Here is a 19259-nt window from a genome sequence, read left to right as displayed (position 1 = left end):
CACATGCACTCAGGATGGTCACGATTCCTAAAATGAGTTCACTATTATAATGACAAGGATTATTATTTTTTTTACAATGTTTAATACGTTATTGCTTGTGTTAGATGCCTGCAGTCGATGCAGCTTCGTGCCCTGTGCTGCAAACTGTTCTCAGCTGTGTTCAACTGAAATCCTGTGATCTTGCTGTTAAAGTGAACTACAGAACTCCGCAATAATGGTGATAGCTGTATCTATTATGAGTATCTATTCTAACACTGTGCATTTTTATATAAACAGTGTACTTACATTTTTGCATAATTAATGCATGCTGAAATGTCAATCAAAAGCTCTGTCCTAAATAGTTCATATCTCACTTGAGCCATTTTAACTCTTTCGTGTATGAAGGCGTGAGAGATGACCTCCTTTTACGATACAACAAAGGTGTAGGCTTGCACCCATGTGAAAGTGCTGATGTACCGCGGCTGGATCCTATTACCAAACCTGAAAATCTGGCTGTTGTTTGGCCTGCTGCTCTTTAAATTGTTCTCAGCTCTTTCTTAAGCTCAGATTGACAGTGTGAGGCAGACTGACCAAGCCAACATGGCAGCGCTGACTTGAAACAAAGCTGAATCAGATGGCAGGCTCAACCTTTGGATGCTCTGTTAAATAATGACAGGACTGGGGTGTGAGCCTGTGTATGTTTGGACATGTTCACGTGGTGTCCTGAGGCCTCCAGCACTACAATGCTGCACTGAGTCTACTGCCTGCAGTTTACTCGCTTGTATGTACGCACACAGACTGGTGCACATTAACTCGCCTCTGTGTTTGCTCTGCCGCCAGCCTGAAGCAGCACAGGGAGGATATTTGAGAACGGAATTGGGTTGCAGTTGTCCTGAGCTTTATCTAGTGAATTATTTGTGAGTTCAACTGCGTATCAACTTCTCTGTCTTTATAGGCTCGATTGAAATAATGAATAATACATTGAGTGTCCTTTTTTGAATAAAATAAAGCAAATACAGTTGGTTTAGTTTATTGGTTTAGCACAGATTTTAGATATTTGGATTAATGATTATTTTATACTGATGATATTCGGCCAAAATGATTGTTTGGTATGCAGTAGCTGTAGTTCCAACAGCTCCTCTTTTACATATGCACTGTTACTGTCTACTGCATAATTATTGGCGATCAATACACACCAGTAATTTATATTAGTGGGTAAACTGATATGGATTTTTTTGTTGTTTGACAATGATTAGCAGAAAAAGAGATTAGCTCATCATTTTGAACCGGCGTATCATACATTTGCAATAAAAATGAAAATCTAGGAGTCTGCTTGAAGAGTAGAACAAAATGCCTTGTGTTTTATTACGCTTCATTAAAATGAACTTTTCAGTTTTCATCCTTCACTCTTAACCACAAAGTGGTGGCTACAAATAAAGAGACCGTCACATTAGAGCCTTAGTAGCTCATTAAAAAAGAAATCTCAAAAACAAAAATAATTGTTCAACACCTGATTTATATGACCCTCCTGTTTACAACTTTATTAAAATGAAGCCAGTAAAATAATATTTATATGCTGTAAGAGCATGTATACATAATTGTTGTGTGTTATGTACTTCTACAGTAAATAAATCTACAGCGTTTATTGTACTGGGAGCTCAGCATAGTGGATCAGCTCACTTTAAGAGTTTAAATGCATTTGATCAGCCTTAAATGTGTTGATCCATGGGAAAAAGTCAGGTAGACATGCTCTGATTCTTCTACACTAGAGAGGATGCTTCCTGCGTACATTTTAAGGACAAGCTAAGGGTGATGTGTATCAGGAGTGAACGCATTAGAGAGGAGGACTAGCTGAATACAGTGCCTTCATGCCTGCAGCTGTTGAGCATGTGCGGTGTGTACAATATAGCCTAAGACTTGTCAAACCAGTTGGACTGAACCAAAGTTGACCAGGCAGAGGGGTTGGCCAGCTGCTGTCGGTGCTGTAAAAGTTCATAGAACAGCTGGTGGCATAGTTTACACGTGACGTAAAAGGTATGTTATTAAGTACAACAGCTTGTAGGTGCTTCGTCAGTGGTTATGGCTATGTCCTGGGCTAAAGGATTGGTGCTACATTTTTAAAAAAAATGGTACAAACTAAAAGCTTATCGAATAAACCGTTTAGTCAGCAGGTTTTTAAAGAAGCTCACTACCAAGAAGGAAGTCGATCTTGTTTATGTACTTGTATTTTACAGGTGTGCTGCAATCACTTTGCTGCCAAGTTGTACAGCTGGAACCGGAAGTCACAGCTCAACTGCAAGTACACCGTTTCTGGGGAAGATTTTATTGATCAATGATCTTCAGTACAAGTAAGTTCACCACAGACCACAGGACTGCATTTTGTAGCTCAAGTAAATTTCTTCCATCAGGACTACAGCTGAATTCACAGAAAAGTTTTTGTTTTTTTAATTGATAGAACAACTTGACATGGTCTACCTGATAAGAAGGTCAAATACTTGCCTCCTAGCTTACAGTCACCCTTTTATTCTGCAATGTACACATTGTGCAGCCTATTCAGTCACACGGGTTGGGTTTTACCAGAGATTATTCTCTAGAGACTCTTGACATTCCAAAGTGCAGCCTGATACTGTTAGGACCAACCTCTGGTAACGTCATGATGTAGCCGCACCCACTGCTTTTGACCAATTGCAAGCAGGGCCATCTTTTGAATAGCTACTGTGAAGCTCTCTGGGAAAGAAAACACAAATTCTTAGTTTGTCAATGTCAGCTGCTCCTTTGTCCTTGATCTTGACGATATGAGCCTCCACCCCCAGTCAGTGTGGTGCTAATGAGGTTGGTCTGGTTTAAGCAGGACTTGTTTTTGACTTTGCACAGATACATTATCGTTGTAACTTATGCAAGGCCCATTAAAATCTAATTTTAGAAAAAGAAAATTTCCTGATAATGGAAAAGAGTAGCTTACCCTGAAACACTCTTTATTACTGCTTCCCAAATTAACTGTAGATTGTCACAGATTTTATTGAACTAGACATATTTTACTGTTTTACTAACTTTATGTTTTGCTCTTTAGAGTTGAGGGATTTTTTTCAGCGACAGCAGTATGCTGTGATTACGTGATGTCTAGAGATCCTTTGAATTATTTTCTCAAGCTTCTTTGTTTCATTTCATTTGCATTTTATATAAACACCCCAACCATCTTGGCATGTGGAGGTAATGAGAAAGGTTAGTGTATTTCTAAACTTTAGTGTCACTTAACAGCCATGCTGGATCTTGCATGATTTCCAGTGCGATGTGCTGGGACCCACAAATGTATTGATATATAAAAATAAGACTGTAGATTGAAAACGACTTCTGCAGAGACCTCTTGAGAGCCATTTTGCTGCTGGAGATGTACAGAGTGATCAAGAATCCTACAAATTTGGCTTAAAGCTAGTGTTGGACTTACAAATACATGTCCATTACATGCAAGTCCTTTACAGAATAGTTGCTGATTAAGCTCAACAGCACAAAGTAGTATCTCTGTATTTTCCAGTAGACCAGAGTTTTAAATCTGGTTGCAGTGGAAACATTCCCATGTTTGCATTCTAGTAGCAATGTATTTTATAGGAACCAGCAATGACTGGTGGTGCAGTAGGCTACAACAGCTCATTGTGTCATGGGCACTGTGGTGGAAAAAATTTACCACAAAAAATTTCTGATGCTTCAGTTGTAAATGAAACTCAGCCAACAATGGAAGGATTACAGTCTTGAAACGGAAGCAACTGGTGTTGAGGCACTTGTCAATAGTGTTGGTGTAATTACTCTCAGCGCCCTGAGGGGGAGATAAGTTCCACAGAGCAGGTTCCACACTTCCAACAGTCATCTTAACGTTTTTGATTCCTTTGAATGAGGTGTTTGATAGTTGTTGAACAATTAAAATGTTGATATTTGGGACATCAAGCTCAAATTTGGACTCTTTCTGGACGTCTGAGGATCAATAAGCGTTTTAATTCATTTATTTGTCTTCTTAGTCACTCTCTGATAGACTTTCTCCTATGGACATTCATGAATCTTTGCTTTTACACGTAAAATATTAGGTCTTTAAGGTGTAGAAGTCATTATTCATAATCAAAACATTGCCAGAGTCTCTTACAATAGGCATTTTGATTAAGCTATCTGAAATAGCCCTATTATATGAAGCATGTCATCTCAGCGAACTAATCAACAATATTGAAGTGTTAAATGTGCATTTCATTTTTTTAATACTGGTTCCTTAGCTCATGGGAAAGAACATTTTCCTTAACACTGCAACTGCTTGATAAGTTCTTAAGTGGGACTTTTGTTTTCACTTCTTTTGTTTTTTTAAAATCTGAATTACACGACTTCATTTACCTTTTAGCTTAGAATTGATTTTTTTGTCAGTGTTTGAGGTAATTAATGCACTATTTTGTTTTGGCAAACACAACAGAGCTTTTGTTCAGCTTCAATCTGTTTCCCATTTGCTGCAGAAAACATCTAATCTACTGAACCGCTCCGAGAGTTATTCATTGATTTACTGAGTAGTAATGGAAAGTGCAGAACCCTCACTGAGTGGAATAACTTTTGTAATTTCTGATGTTTTTATAAGATCCAAAGTTTCTCTGGGATTTCATCCACCTCAGGAAATTATCTTCAATTTTATTCAATTTTCATATTAGCTGTGAATTAGGCTAGATTGTATCCTGAGGAATGGCAGGTGAAAGGAATAATAAAGTAAAGCATGTGTTCATATTGTTTCAGATGAGACGATAATTTTTTAGTTACATAATTTGTCCTGTGTTTACAGTTGAATTGTTTTTTTTATATGTGTCATACAGGAACTGCTGACTGCTGAGTTTTGGACACTGTGATGGAAAATCCTGGTAAGAAAAACTTTTTCTTTTTTACTTCCGCTATGTATTTTGAAAATTTTAAGTTTGGCTTAACATTTTATTCCAATGTGATCCTCAAACATGCCATTTGTATCATATTTTTGGTACATGTTTTGTTTTAAACAGTTTGAATCTGAATCTGATTTCAAGGTTGCAGCATATGTTGGTTGTTGCAAGAGTGGCCTTTTCCGGGGCATAGTATCATGATGACAGAAAGTGATGAATCAACACACACAGTGTTAGGTTATGAAGCTGTCTGTTAAGGGGTTGGCTGTGTGACGCGTTGTGCTGTTTATCACTGCAGCTATCCGATTGGCCCTCACCCAGAGGACACACCTGTAGGTTAGTGGAGCTGCTCTGCCACGCTTGGCCTTGTGTCTATTTCACCAGTGACCTCGATCACTTAACAACTTCTGAGTATCACGATACACCGACGCGGTCCAGAGGATCTTTATTTCTAGGCTCAACTGTTTCTGTGTAGTTGAGACATCTGTGGGGAATCACCAGGGATGGCTGTGCAGTCTGAATATATTTGTGAGTAAAGCTGTTTTCCGGATGTTAAATGTAAAAACAGTTACACTTCAGTTCCTTTAAACAGCAGTGGTCTATCTTGGCTTTTGTTATGTCTGTTGTTTATATAATAGAGCATTTGAGACTGTATTGAAAGTAAATATCAGTTATTGCTTTAGCTGTTGACATGCCATGATAGAGCAGGGCATGGCTCTATAAGCACATTCTAGATATCTGGGCCATGACAGGAACAGATTAAGTAAGCTTGATCCACTCATCCTTGCCTGTCCCTGTGGCCAAGCAGTAAAAATAAACTGCACTTCCTCCTGGGCTCTGTTCTCAAAGTGATGTTTCTCTGATATGAAGATAGGGCTGTCAAGTAGCCAGAATGTGTCATGTGTCCTCGTTTTTGTTTTTTGTTTTTTTTCATCCAAAAACTCATCCAGTATGATGTTTCATGTTACATTACATTATTATTTGCATGTTTTGGGGTTGTCACGATGACACGCAGTGACAGTATGCCTGTGAGTCATCACATTGTTGTTCAGCTGCTCTTCGTGTTGTCAGTTAAGAATAGTTCAAAAGCCTGAAAAAAATGTGTTTGTCTCCATCTGCTGCTGCTATGTGGAAAGAGTGGGAAGGATTTTAGTACCATAAGTCATAGGTCAGAAAATGGTGAAGGATGTCATCCCTGTTTATTTACCAATGATTTGAAAGATGCTTGTCCTTATTACCATCCTTGCACCAAAAAGCTGACTTGTGGGCTTGCATTCCATGCATTCCTGTGTCAAAGTTTTGCTGCCGTGCTGTAGCTGTAATTGGACTGTAGAGGGAGCAGCAGTAGTGCTGCATATCTTGAAGACAGCTTCTCGGGATGTATCAAATGTCCAGAAAGCACAGGGATTGTTTACTGTTGCTGCTTGTCAAACCTCTACTTAATTTGGTTATTTTTTAAAGGATAACAATTTTAAATTTCAGTGTGTTATATCCTAACGCAGTAGCAGGTTAAAAAGAATCCATTTTTACCATTGAATCCCTCTGCTCGCACATGTGATTGGAAAAAATGTCTTGAACAAGTAATTATACGGCGCTGTCTTGTCCTTTTGTGCAGACTTCCAGACTGTCTGATTAGCAGTAGAAAAAAAATCTTGATATCCTTTTTTACTAATTTCCACGTTTATCTCTTAACATGGAATAAAGAGCTCCTCGAGCTGCCTAACATTTATTAAGTATAATCTAATCACACTGCTCTGACAGAAATGTTCAGGTTCTGCCTGGCTGCTCGGTCTCTGGCCTGCATGGGCATGCAAGTGAGATTAAGATCTTTTGACAGTCTAGTTTTTGTCTTGTGTTTGCATAATCATTGCTCTTTCAGCATTTTACGAGGATTTATAGAGGTGCAACATGTAATCTTAAACAGTTCCTGAATTAGTTCCTTGATTTAGGGAATTTTCAAAGACATGGGTTTTATTTCTAGAAGAGGCTTAGACCAATGTGTAATAAAAGCATTTGCACGTGAACATGAGTGAGGAGCTGAAGCTGTAAAAGCTAACATCAAGTAAAACGTCATCAGTTTGCACAACATGTCAGGGTTTAAAAGGACAATCCCTAGAGTCACTGGACACCTGCACTGTGTCACTTCCGCTTCTCTGCTACTGAGCTCCACCTTGGCCCGGCTCACCTTCCACTTCTCGAGTTACACACGTGGACAAAATTGTTGGTACCCCTCAGTTAAAGAAGGAAAAACCCACAATTCTCACTGAAATCACTTGAAACTCACAAAAGTAACAATAAATAAAAATTTATTGAAAATTAAATAATCAAAATCAGCCATCACTTTTGAATTGTTGATTAACATAATTATTTAAAAAAACAAACTAATGAAATAGGGCTGGACAAAAATGATGGTACCCATAACTTAATATTTTGTTGCACAACCTTTTGAGGCAATCACTGCAATTAAACGATTTCTGTATTTGTCAGTGAGCGTTCTGCAGCTGTCAACAGGTATTTTGGCCCACTCCTCATGAGCAAACAGCTCCAGTTGTCTCAGGTTTGATGGGTGTCTTCTCCAAATGGCATGTTTCAGCTCCTTCCACATATGTTCAATGGGATTCAGATCTGGGCTCATAGAAGGCCACTTTAGAATAGTCCAACGCTTTTCTCTCAGCCATTCTTGGGTGTTTTTGGCTGTGTGTTTTGGATCGTTGTCCTGTTGGAAGACCCCTGACCTGCGACTGAGACCAAGCTTTCTGACACGAGGCAGCACATTTCTCTCCAGAATGCCTTGATAGTCTTCAGATTTCATCGTACCTTGCACACTTTCAAGACACCCTGTGCCAGATGCAGCAAAGCAGCCCCAAAACATTACTGAGCCTCCTCCATGTTTCACCGTAGGGACAGTGTTCTTTTCTTCGTATGCTTGGTTTTTGAGTCTATGAACATAGAGTTGATGTGCCTTACCAAAAAGCTCCAGTTTGGTCTCATCTGTCCAAAGGACATTCTCCCAGAAGCTTTGTGGCTTGTCAACATGCATTTTTGCAAATTCCAGTCTCGCATTTTTATGAGTTTTTTTCAGCAGTGGTGTCCTCCTTGGTCGTCTCCCATGAAGTCCACTTTGGCTCAAACGACGACGAATGGTGCGATCTGACACTGATGTACCTTGGCCTTGGAGTTCACCTTTAATTTCTTTGGAGGTTGCTCTGGGCTCTTTGGATACAATTCGAACGATCCGTCTCTTCAATTTGTCATCAATTTTCCTCTTGCGGCCACGTCCAGGGAGGTTGGCTACTGTCCCGTGGGTCTTGAACTTCTGAATAATATGAGCCACTGTTGTCACAGGAACTTCAAGCTGTTTAGAGATGGTCTTATAGCCTTTACCTTTAAGATGTTTGTCTATAAATTTTTTTCGGATGTCCTGGGACAATTCTCTCCTTCGCTTTCTGTTGTCCATGTTCAGTGTGGTACACACCTTTTCACCAAACAGCAGGGTGACTACTTGTCTCCCTTTAAATAGGCAGACTGACTGATTATGAGTTTGGAAACACCTGTGATGTCAATTAAATGACACACCTGAGTTAATCATGTCACTCTGGTCAGATAGTTTTCAATCTTTTATAGAGGTACCATCATTTTTGTCCAGGCCTGTTTCATTAGTTTGTTTTTTTAAATAATTATGTTAATCAACAATTCAAAAGTAATGGCTGTTTTTGATTATTTAATTTTCAATAAATTTTTATTTATTGTTACTTTTGTGAGTTTCAAGTGATTTCAGTGAGAATTGTGGGTTTTTCCTTCTTTAACTGAGGGGTACCAACAATTTTGTCCACGTGTGTACCTCACCCATAAGAGCCTGCCCATCGCCCTTCAGGGAGTAGTGTTTTGTCAGTCTGTAAAATGGTGCTCGCGGGGGGCCCCCCATTGCATTGCAAATCCCTCAAGGCTTGTGGGCTGGACCGGCCAAGCCTCAAAGCTCGCCTGCTGTGAACTTTGCCCCCCAAAAAATCTGCTCTCAAGAATGAAAGGCATCTAAGACTGCCGGATTACCTTATTGGCGTACCTTATTTATGAAGTCAGTGCTCCAGGAAGGGAGGGACTTAAGAACTGAGGGAGTGAGTGTGTTTGTGTTTTAAAGCGAGAAGACGAAGGAGGGAAGAAGGGAGGGAGAGACCAAATAACACAGGCTGAAGGGAGGGGGAGGGCAAGACTGTAGAGACAAGAGAGACTGAACGACACAAGTGAGCAGTCAAGACGGTCTTGAGTTACAGGAGCTCTGTCTGGTTGGAGAAGGATAAGGTGGCTTTAGGTTTTCCTCTCCTGCCGCGGGCCTCAGGAGAGGCAGCGCCTGGCAGGCCAGCAGGGACAGAAGCCATAGCATGGGACACAGTGCTAGCAGCGAGACTGTGGCCCAGCAACCAGCCCAGAACAACACGGGTGAGTCCAAGGCCAGGAGCTCAGCACTTAATGGTTGCCATGAACATAATTAGGGTCCGAGCACCAATGGTGGAAAGAACCTCTTGTAATTTTGACTGATTTTTGGATGAAGAAACAACGTGGCAGAGGTATTTGCATTTGTAAAGAATGGAAAGCCACCAAAGAGAATAGAGTAAATATGAGCAGGTGTTTTCAGAGCAGAGAGAAACTGGAAGGCGGCAGGCACAGACAGGTGTAGAAGAATGCATGCAGATGGAATGTGGTGATTGTGAAATGTACAAACCACACAAACCTCTCTCTGTCTGCACACAGTACTCATCTCCCTGTAGGAGCATATCTGAAAAACAAGATTTGAGGGGTACAAGGCACAAACTGATACTGGCTCTCCACATGTTTTAACTCAGAGACTGGACTTGTCACGTCAACTTGTCATCCACAGGTCTACAAAACCTCTGTCTGTGGTTATGCTAATAACAGTTCAAACATTTAGAACTGGTTTTTGCTGTCAATAGGAGAATTTGTATTTGCACACCTACAATTCTTGGTAATAATACAGCTTGCAGCCGTTGGAATTCAGCATCTATGTAATGCTGAATTGCCTCCTTTCTTATGCATACCATCACAAACTCATATTTCCTGACACTAATGTGTTGGTCGTGGCCTGCTGCATCGGATCAGTATTTGCTCCTCCTGTTACTGTGTAGTTTCTCTCCTAACATTTTACATTGAACAAGTAACATGAGAACATTCTCTCCGTTACATATTTGCTCTCATTGCAAGATGTATTTTTGCCTCTAGTGTGTTATTCGTGACATGTTGGTGTCAACATGTCATGTGATTGGCATGAGTCCTATGGATAGCTTACCCATGGGAGTACCCATGGGAGTGCATTAGTGTCAGCTGCCTAGTCCAGCTCTAATGCTTTTATTAGTCCGCAGAGTTTGAATGGCTGAACATTTACAGAACCATGTGCTGTGACTACAGTTAAGAGTTAATATTGGAACAGCTTTTCTCTACATAGCCAGTTTAAACATTCAAACCTGTAGCTTATACCGTAGTGTTTCTTCTGAGCATTGTAAGTTTTCATTTTTCTTCCACCACCACCTCATCTGTTGGAGTTTGACGCCACGAGTTGTGTGCTGAGAATAGCGGCCATCTCCAATTATCGTGCCAAACAGTAACACAAGGTCACCCTATCACAGTTTGCTTCTGTTTCAGCCAAGCCACATCGGTGTTCTCCCAGTGTTTGCCACCCTACCCCTCCCAGTTAAGAATTCACTGGTGTCAGGAATAGCTGTGAGAGAACCAGTGATCTACGCAGAGTTCACCGACCCCGGTGTGCCTGCATTTCAGCACAAGATTTCACACATGCCTCCAGTAGCCTGTATTGCATCATATGGAAGTTGGACAGAATAATTCAGCGCATTGTGAATGGACGTTTTCTTTTTCTGGCAGTAGTGGGTCATCATTTGAATGTCAGGTAACCAGGACTGAAAGAAGGGCCAGCTAATTTTACCGTTATTTTTCAACAATCGATTAATTATTATCTTATTACTATCCCTAACCCTGCCACATTTTTACTCACTCTGGCACAACCACGGCTAGAAATAGAGAGGACTGAAAATGTCTTTTGTCCAGCAATACAAATGTATCAAGTGCAAATACAAAGTGGTGATCATTCCAAATCCTTCTATCCTGGCATGTGATAACACAATGTAGCCTAACAATAGTTTGTAGCTTCTCATGGATCTACCATTGGTGTAGTGGATGAGTCGAACATATTTTTGGGTTGATCGCAGTCTGTAGTTGCTTCCTCCAGCAGATGTAAATCATCGATTGTTTTGGTTTAACATTTGCACGCAAGAGCGCAAGCATGTTATGAAGAGGGTTAATTCATGAAAGAACCAAGCAGGCAGGCCTTTCCCCCCGTGACTCGAATTCTCGTCAAAACTTGCCATTTTCAGTGTGTAGGTTGCTGCTCGGAGGTGGTTGTTGTTTACTGCAATGAAAGGGATTTTTTTAAAAATGAAGATGCCGATAGTGAAAGGAAGGGAGAATTCCATGAGAAATGTGCAACAAAAAGGGTCCGAGTCAGAAGAAGATTGGAGTTCCTGAATTTTTAAGTTTTTATCGTTTCTTATCTCTACTGGACCAAAATGTACCAAACCATGACTTCCGAAATTGAGGTTAATGCCACACAATGGATTTTGTGCGTTCTGTGTGTACAATCCAGAAGAGTGAAATCAATTTTTAGTCTTTTATATGAGAAGTTGAGAAGTGGAACTGAACTTGACAGTTCTGCAGAACTTGACAGTTCTGCAGAACAGAGCTCTACCCATTTAGATATTACTAAGAAGGTCTGCTACCCACACATAGCTTTCATTGGAAGGTGAACACTACTGTAATACTGTCCCATAGATCATATACAGGCACCTTTTTACTCTGCTCTACTCAACACATGAAAAACTCATGCTTTATGTCCACAATATTTGTTTAGATTGCAGTTGCCCCACTGTGAACACGTTATCCCAACAGTAGCACAAGCAGCCACATTAACACGGTCAGACTATATCACATGGAAAACTCTGAGAATAATGATCTGTACCCTGTGGAACATATAGATATAGGCATGCTTTTATGGAATAGAAGATGTTTGTATCTGGGGAAAATGTTAATTAACAATTGTAGGACAAAATTTTGTCAGCACAGAGTGTTAACAATAGCATATTCATAATATTGCCAGTATTGATAGATTGGCACCTCCTCTTACAAGGAAACAAACTGTCTAAACTCTGATATCTAAATTCTCAACCCTATCAGCTCTCATGTTCTTGACTGATTCAATTCTTTTGGTGATTATGGGTATTGCATTAATCATAACTGACATTTAATATAATTCTTTTTTTCAAAGGACCCTGAGCTTTCCTTTTTTTAATCTTAACACTGACTACATTTATCTTTGGCTCTGGAAAACTCATCCTCAAGATGTGATTTTTGTAGTGATTGTTCGCGGTAGCAATCCATTTTCAATTTCTCGGTTTAACACGTGTGACAAACCAGCAGCTTACAGAACAATACCGGTCAGTGTTCGATGTGACAGGTTATCCCTTCCTCTGCCAGATGTTGTTCAGCTGAAATCAGTCAGTTGTGGTGTTTGTGAAAGGATCCCAGTGCTTCACCTTGTCTGGCATCTTATCTCACTGCAGTGCTTCGCCTTCAATATTGCTTCTTGAGGTTCTCTCAGTATTATTGACCAACCTCTTACACAGACTACTTCACACTCAACACTTACTGTTCGGAGTTCTCAGAACGCTGATATTAGAGCTCAAAACAGCTGATGCCTCATTTGGTATACCCAGCACTACAGAAAGACAATGTTAACTCAATCCTCTCTATACATGACTCTGAGTATTATTACACAGGAGCTACACCCAACAATTAATTTACTGTGAGCACTGTTTTATTGATTGACCCAGTGATTATATTTTTTATTAATATAATGTACAATATTATTATAATATTTTTATTTGTATGTTATTATTCTGATGAGCTTACTCAAATTAAATATAAAAAATTGTCTTATTTAAACATTTTAATCATCTAGTCATTATTATCAGACACTTATGTCACTGCTGTGATCCAGTGTTATTAACATTAATAACACAGATGCCTGATCAAAAAAGTAGTAGATCTCATTTTCAAAAGGCTGCATAGATTAATTTTATCACTCTGCCATAACGATTCTTTCCTTGAGCTAGAATATCATTGTTCTTACATAAGTATTTGACTTAAGCTTCAAAATGGTTATGACACAAATTAACTTCATCACTGCAGTGACATGCAGTTACTGTAATCTCTAGCAAATTTTTGCATCAATGTGGGGAAAAGAAAATAACTAAAACAACTTGTTCATTTTCTCACTCATACATGGCCAATAATAATGATAGAAAATACGTTCAATACAACCTCAAAAATGTCCGAATATTGACATGGGACGATATATGGGGTAAAACTGCACTGGTTCTGACATGACTTTGTATATGAGGTAATGAAGAAGCAATTTGACCCTCTATGTTAAGTAATACTACCACGTGTTGATAATCCTGACATCCTATAATATGCTTGGCTGGAGACAAAAAGTAAACAGGATTGTGCTGTTTGTTGTTAGTCTCCATAAAGCGCTCAGGGATGCCTTCAGTTGTACTGGTGTGATAAGCCACTTCCAGTTTACAGCACTTACAGAGCACCACATTGTTGGTCACTGTCTGAAATACTCCCACACTTAAAATGATTGCGTGCAAAGTGTTTTAGCTGTAGCTTGTTCTTTAGGGAAATCCATGCTTTGATCATCTTTGCACCGCCGTGACTGCTCTGTAATGTATCTTTAAATGTTTCTTGAACCGCTTGTCCAAACAACTTCCCCAGTGATATGCAGGCCAAGTTTAGGCAGATCAGATGAACAGCTGTCAAGAACGGCGAAGAACACACATGCAGATTTCTTGTATTAGTAGAGGGATATCTTTCTTGTTTCGTTTTATTTGACCTAGTTTTCCATTCTGTCAACTACACCTTGCATTTTCTCAGCCTGTGAGCATTGTAGTGATAATGAATTGACTGATGACTGATTTGATATTATAATTATGTGGTATCAAATGCCATTTATTCTGCAACCTTTGGCTGAGTTTAACATGTCTGTGTTGTACAGATTTAATGTGCTTCAGAGAAACCAAAGACTTTCTGGGTAAGTTGGATTTAAAAACGCAGGTTTAAGCCCTAACTTTGAGAGTTCACTGACAATAATCTAAGATAAAAACAGCAGTCCGTCTTTTCTGGCTGGAACCGTGACAAGGTTAGACTTATATAGGGACAAGCTCAGGCTTTAAGCTGCTAGCTAAGTTACTGGTCGTAACAAAGAATATAGCCTCTAAACTTGGCTGATCCAAATGCACTGCCTACCACTTCTTCTGTTACTACTTACAGGGTGGTGTTAATTTATGTTGGGTTTTTTTTCCCACAGAAGTGTTGACAGTGATATAAGACCATCCTCTACATTCGTCACATCACCATGAAATCCAAGCCATTAAAATTCTTGGTTTCAGTTTGATTACAACAGCATGGAGATAAATAATGAAAAAAAAAAGATTTATGGGGGGAATAATCTAAGCAAGTACATAACTATGACGGAGACCATGACTCAGAATCCCAGAGTTAGTCTAATGCTTTTGAAAATAGTAGAACAACAGTAAATGGGTGTGAAACCACTATTATAATTCTTAGGTGATGAGTCGAAAGGCAGTAGTCAGTTACTCAACATTGCACTTCATGGCAGCAAGCAAAGAGCCAAACTGAAGGCCGGCAGTTTAAGTGCAGGGAGGAGGGAGGAACTGTTTCACAACTTAATGTGCAGGAAGATAAAATTTACTGATTAGGGTGGCTACACTGAGCAGTATGTGTAGCAGCATGAAGGTGGCATGACCTGCAATTACAGCATATGGATTTCAATAGGGCTTATTCAGAGTCAGTTATTAAATGTCTTAAATACCACACATAACTAGGGGCAAGATAAAAAATATATACACATTAAAAGTTGGTATATACAGGGTAGGTTATTAAATTCACTTTAAGAGACTGTTAACCTCTCACTGATTCAGTCAGTTAAAATATGACTGGACTGATTTGTTTTGGTGCCTATTTTGAGTAGTGTTTGTTGTCAGAATACTAATTCAGCAATAATTTCTTACAAACACATTACTGCTGTGAGAAAGCTCTCAAAGTAGGTTGAACCATACCACTGATTAGCTAATATATCAAGCTGATCTTGACCTGTGTCTCAGCCTGATGTTTTGGATATAATGCTGCTTTACCATACTTGATTGATAGTCTATAGAAAGACCTGAAAGGTGTTTTTTTAGCATTAATATTGTTGTCATCACAGTCTGTTATTAAGGCCTTGCTGCTAACCTCGCACTCAGGCAGAAAATTCTTGAACTGTGGTATTTGCTATTGTCACAGGCCACTAGCAATTGTCATGAGAATGTGTGCTCTCAGGACTGCAGATTAAATTCCTCCGTGCCCCGTTTGTAATAGAAACTGTGAACTGTCTGATAAGTGGAGAGATAATGGGGATTTAACAATGCAATGTAGTAGCGAGTCACGTCACATTCACACTGAATGGTGTGTGTAAATAAATGTGTGAGCCAACAGTGTAAGCGATCAATTTGAACGTGCTATTACTGCAATATTGTGTGTCAGATTTTAAAACGGGTATAACTGGCTTAAGAGCATGTTGTTGATCTCTGTATGTGTTACATTGTTGCTTTTGCCTTCTGGGTACACAGAGATTCCTGGCAGATGCGACTAGAATACCCAGTGCATCTATCATTGTGAAGTTGTAGTGGCCCAACGACCCAATCTCATCAAATGAGACTTTTTGCTGATGATTTGCTTCACTTAAAAATACTTTCCATTAGCTAAACTCAGTTGTTTGTTTTCCACTATCTAATGTTCATGCAGATGATGAGGTTGACCTCCAACGGAGCACAACAGGGAGTGAAGAAGGAAACTCTGGTGGGGGAACGCCTCCAACCAAACGCAAAGGCAAGTTCTCCAAAATGGGGAGGATCTTCAAGCCCTGGAAATGGAGAAAGAAGAAACCAAGTGAGAAGTTTACTGAGACATCTATAGGTATGCTTGCTGCAAGGATTTAGCATTTACCTGTTGTGTGCATTGCATCAAGCTTAATTTGTCTGTGTGCTTTTCTTTTTCAGCTTTGGAAAGAAAGATTTCGGTTAGGAAAACTCGCCAAGAATTGATTGCAAGAGGGGTTCTAAAGGACATCCCAGAGAATGGTAGGTGTAGCTGTAGTAGTTTATGTTAAATAGTACTCTGTAGATGTACTACCTCTATGCTTTATGGCACTTATTGTACTGCTTTTGTCTGTATTGGACAGAGAGTAATGATGTGAACCATTCCAAAGCTCCAATGAAAAATGGGCATCCTGTGCCAATGGATGTAGACAGGGTGTCGGAAGCGGGGGTGCGAGTGTCTCGAGGGGAGTCTGACACCAAGGTGAGCTCCCTCAGGCCACCCCAGGGAGATGAACGTCGAAACAGGGCACCATCTGACGCTTCCCGAAGTAACCGGGCACCCTTGGACGTGGACACTCATGCACGGCTCTCTGTGGATGTGGACAAACGAAGCCGCCTGCCCTCAGATATTGATAAAAGAGGGGGATCTTTACCCCGAGGACCTCCACAAGAAGATAGGTACCGCAGGGAAGAAAGAAGAGATGGCAAAGATGACAGGGAGGACAGAGGAAGGAAGGACAGGGAAGACCTGGAAAGAAGGGACTGGCGAGATGAAAGGGAACGGGATGGGGGAGCTGACCGGAGAGAGGACAGAGACTTTAGAGAAAGACGAGAATGGAGAGATGACAGGGAGAGGAGAGATGAAAGGACTGACAGAGACAATAGGGAACGGAGAGATCGGGATGGGAGGGATCGGGATGAGAGAGATCGGAGGGATCGAGATGAGAGGGAAAGGAGGGATCGGGATGAGAGGGAAAGGAGGGATCGAGACGAGAGAGAAAGGAGGGATCGAGACGAGAGGGAAAGGAGGGATCGAGACGAGAGGGAAAGGAGGGATCGAGACGAGAGGGAAAGGAGGGATCGAGACGAGAGGGAAAGGAGGGATCGGGACGAGAGGGAACGGAGAGAATGGGACGAGCGGGAAAGGAGGGATCGGGACGAGCGGGAAAGGAATGATCCTGATGAGAGAGAGCGCCGAGATCGTGATGACAGAGAACGGAGAGATCGGGATGAGAGGGAAAGGAGGGAGCGTGATGAAAAAGAAAGGAGGGACGACAGGGACAGGAGAGAAGATAGAGATCGGTGGCATGAGAGAGAAAGGAGAGACAACAGGGATGACAGGAAAGATGACAGAGAGAGAGAAGACAGGGAGAGGAAAGATGTTCGAGCAGAAAGAGATGATCGAGATAGGAGAGATGACAGGGACAGACGAGAAGACAGAGAGAGGAGAGAGGACAGAGACAAATTTGATGACTGGGCCAAGAGAAATGAAAGAGAGCGACGAGATGATCGGGAGAAGAAGGAAGAGAAGGAGAGGAGAGAGAGGCCAGGGCCTCAGCGTTCTGGGGATGAGTCACGGCCTGCAGTCAGGCCTGTCTCCGAGATGGACTTACGGCCTCCTCTACAGAAAAGCTCCTCGGAGGAAAACAAGAGGGCGCGACCTGCCTCCGAGGCTGACCGACGGACTACCCTGCCCAGATACAGCCCAGCTACAGAGTTCAGAGAACGTTCTGGTAAGATCTCTTTCTTGTGCTGCATTGTTGTTGGTGCCCTCACCCGTGTCGTTTCTCAAAATGTACAAGTTGCTGGCTTTTCCAAAAGAAGTTTAGAAAAATCAGTTCTCATCATCTGGCACACCTTTTGACACGCCTTTTATTACAGCGTTTCCAGTGAAAACACACACATACTGCTTTTTCTGCTCTTTTCAACCAGTAAAAACTATAATCCTTGCTTCTCCTTTAATATTATCGGTTTCTTTTTGTCCTGAAAAATGGTTCAAAACAGTTTTAAGGTGTCTGAGACTGCCGTTTAGGCATATGGCTTTTATCAAAATAAAGTTTGACCACAAATTCTGCTTGACTATGAAGACTGCAAACTTACAGACTAGGGTGAAACATTGTGTTAAAAAAAAATTGTATCTTTCCTCCTATTTGCATTTCTTTACTAACTAGGGCTATATGTCTGAGACCAGCTAGGGATGATAATGATTAATTGTAAGGCAGTTTAACTCGGTAAGTTTCAGATATAATCACAGATGAGGGATGTTTCTCATTCATCCCTTCACACATTCGAACACCAGTGGTGACAGAGCTGTCATGCAAGGTGCTTTCCGGCTGCCAGGAGCGACTTTGTGTTAAGTGTTTTGCCCAAGAACATTTCGACATGTGGAGGGGCGGGGAGTTAAACCACCAAGCTTGCAATTAGTGTTGAAAGGTGTGGTTTAATTTTAACCCAATATAGCGGCTTCCCTATCAAGAAAAATGAAACGTGCGAATGGAAAAAAAGCATTTTGAGTGTTGTCAGAAAATGCTTTGATATCTTTTTTTTTTTTTTTTTCCACTGTGTGACAAAACTAGTGTTGCAAAAAAGCTCTACTTTTCATTTAAGATCAGGAAAACAATTAGACAATGGTCCACAGACTTCTACAGGAATGCAAAAATGTATATCTTCTTGTGACATAGCAGAGCTTTTTTCAGACAGAGCACACACTTTTGTTATACTAATCCAACTTTCTAGTTCGTGACGGAATCCATGCCTGAATAATTAAAATAAAACGTGTCTTGTTTGTCTCTTTAAGTTATCCATGTCAAATGCTTTGGTTTCCAGATTACTATGACAGACATAATATCTGTTCTTTTGGGTTTCAGATGAAGATAGACTTTCCATGCAATATTTTTTTCAGCCGACAAGACAATTCATGTTATTCACCAGAGACAGTAGATAAAACAGTTTTATCTGCTAGGCAGACATTTGAGCTAACACACACTCTGTGCTAGTAAAGAAACAACTCATTTTTGTACCTCTGCATCAGTACAAGCAGTAGCTGGAGGCGTTATGTTTTTAGGCTGTTTGTCTGTCTGTGGATTGGTCCCATGTCATAATGTTGTTTTCTGGCAAAATCTGTGTTGTTGGCCAAGCATGAAAACACGTATGAAAGAACATTTGATCGACATTGTAGGGCTTCAAAAAAATTTTATGAAAATTTCACAAAAATACAACACCGCAAAAGCAAACAATATGCACAGAAATCAGATGATGCGAAATTAATAAGGCGAGATGCAGAACACATGCTATAGACGGAGGAGACTGACGTTATAGTCGCTGAGCCAGTCAGCACCCAGTGCTTTGCGCTACGCATTTT

At 40.6% G+C, this 19259-nt stretch overlaps 1 protein-coding gene across 7 annotated transcripts in view; it reads left to right on the top strand.

Annotated features, from left to right (window-relative positions):
- phactr4a (phosphatase and actin regulator 4a) overlaps nucleotides 1-19259 on the top strand; it is a 41870-nt gene that overhangs the window by 2920 nt on the left and 19691 nt on the right. For 2 of the 7 annotated variants that reach the window (XM_051955215.1, XM_051955214.1), the window contains exons 1-4: nucleotides 9000-9311; nucleotides 15825-15995; nucleotides 16079-16159; nucleotides 16261-17631. In XM_051955215.1, coding sequence (XP_051811175.1) covers nucleotides 9254-9311; nucleotides 15825-15995; nucleotides 16079-16159; nucleotides 16261-17631 — 1681 coding nt within the window. In that variant the 5' untranslated portion in view covers nucleotides 9000-9253. Of the gene's footprint in view, nucleotides 1-2213; nucleotides 2328-4814; nucleotides 4860-5261; nucleotides 5403-8997; nucleotides 9312-13993; nucleotides 14053-15824; nucleotides 15996-16078; nucleotides 16160-16260; nucleotides 17632-19259 lie in introns of those variants that run through there. The other 5 variants (XM_051955213.1, XM_051955212.1, XM_051955211.1 and 2 more) reach the window with 5 other exon arrangements.

Source organism: Acanthochromis polyacanthus, chromosome 11 (genome assembly GCF_021347895.1).
Source record: "Acanthochromis polyacanthus isolate Apoly-LR-REF ecotype Palm Island chromosome 11, KAUST_Apoly_ChrSc, whole genome shotgun sequence".
Classification (NCBI taxonomy): Eukaryota; Metazoa; Chordata; class Actinopteri; family Pomacentridae; genus Acanthochromis; species Acanthochromis polyacanthus.
This window is presented reverse-complemented; position numbering and strand designations above follow the sequence as displayed.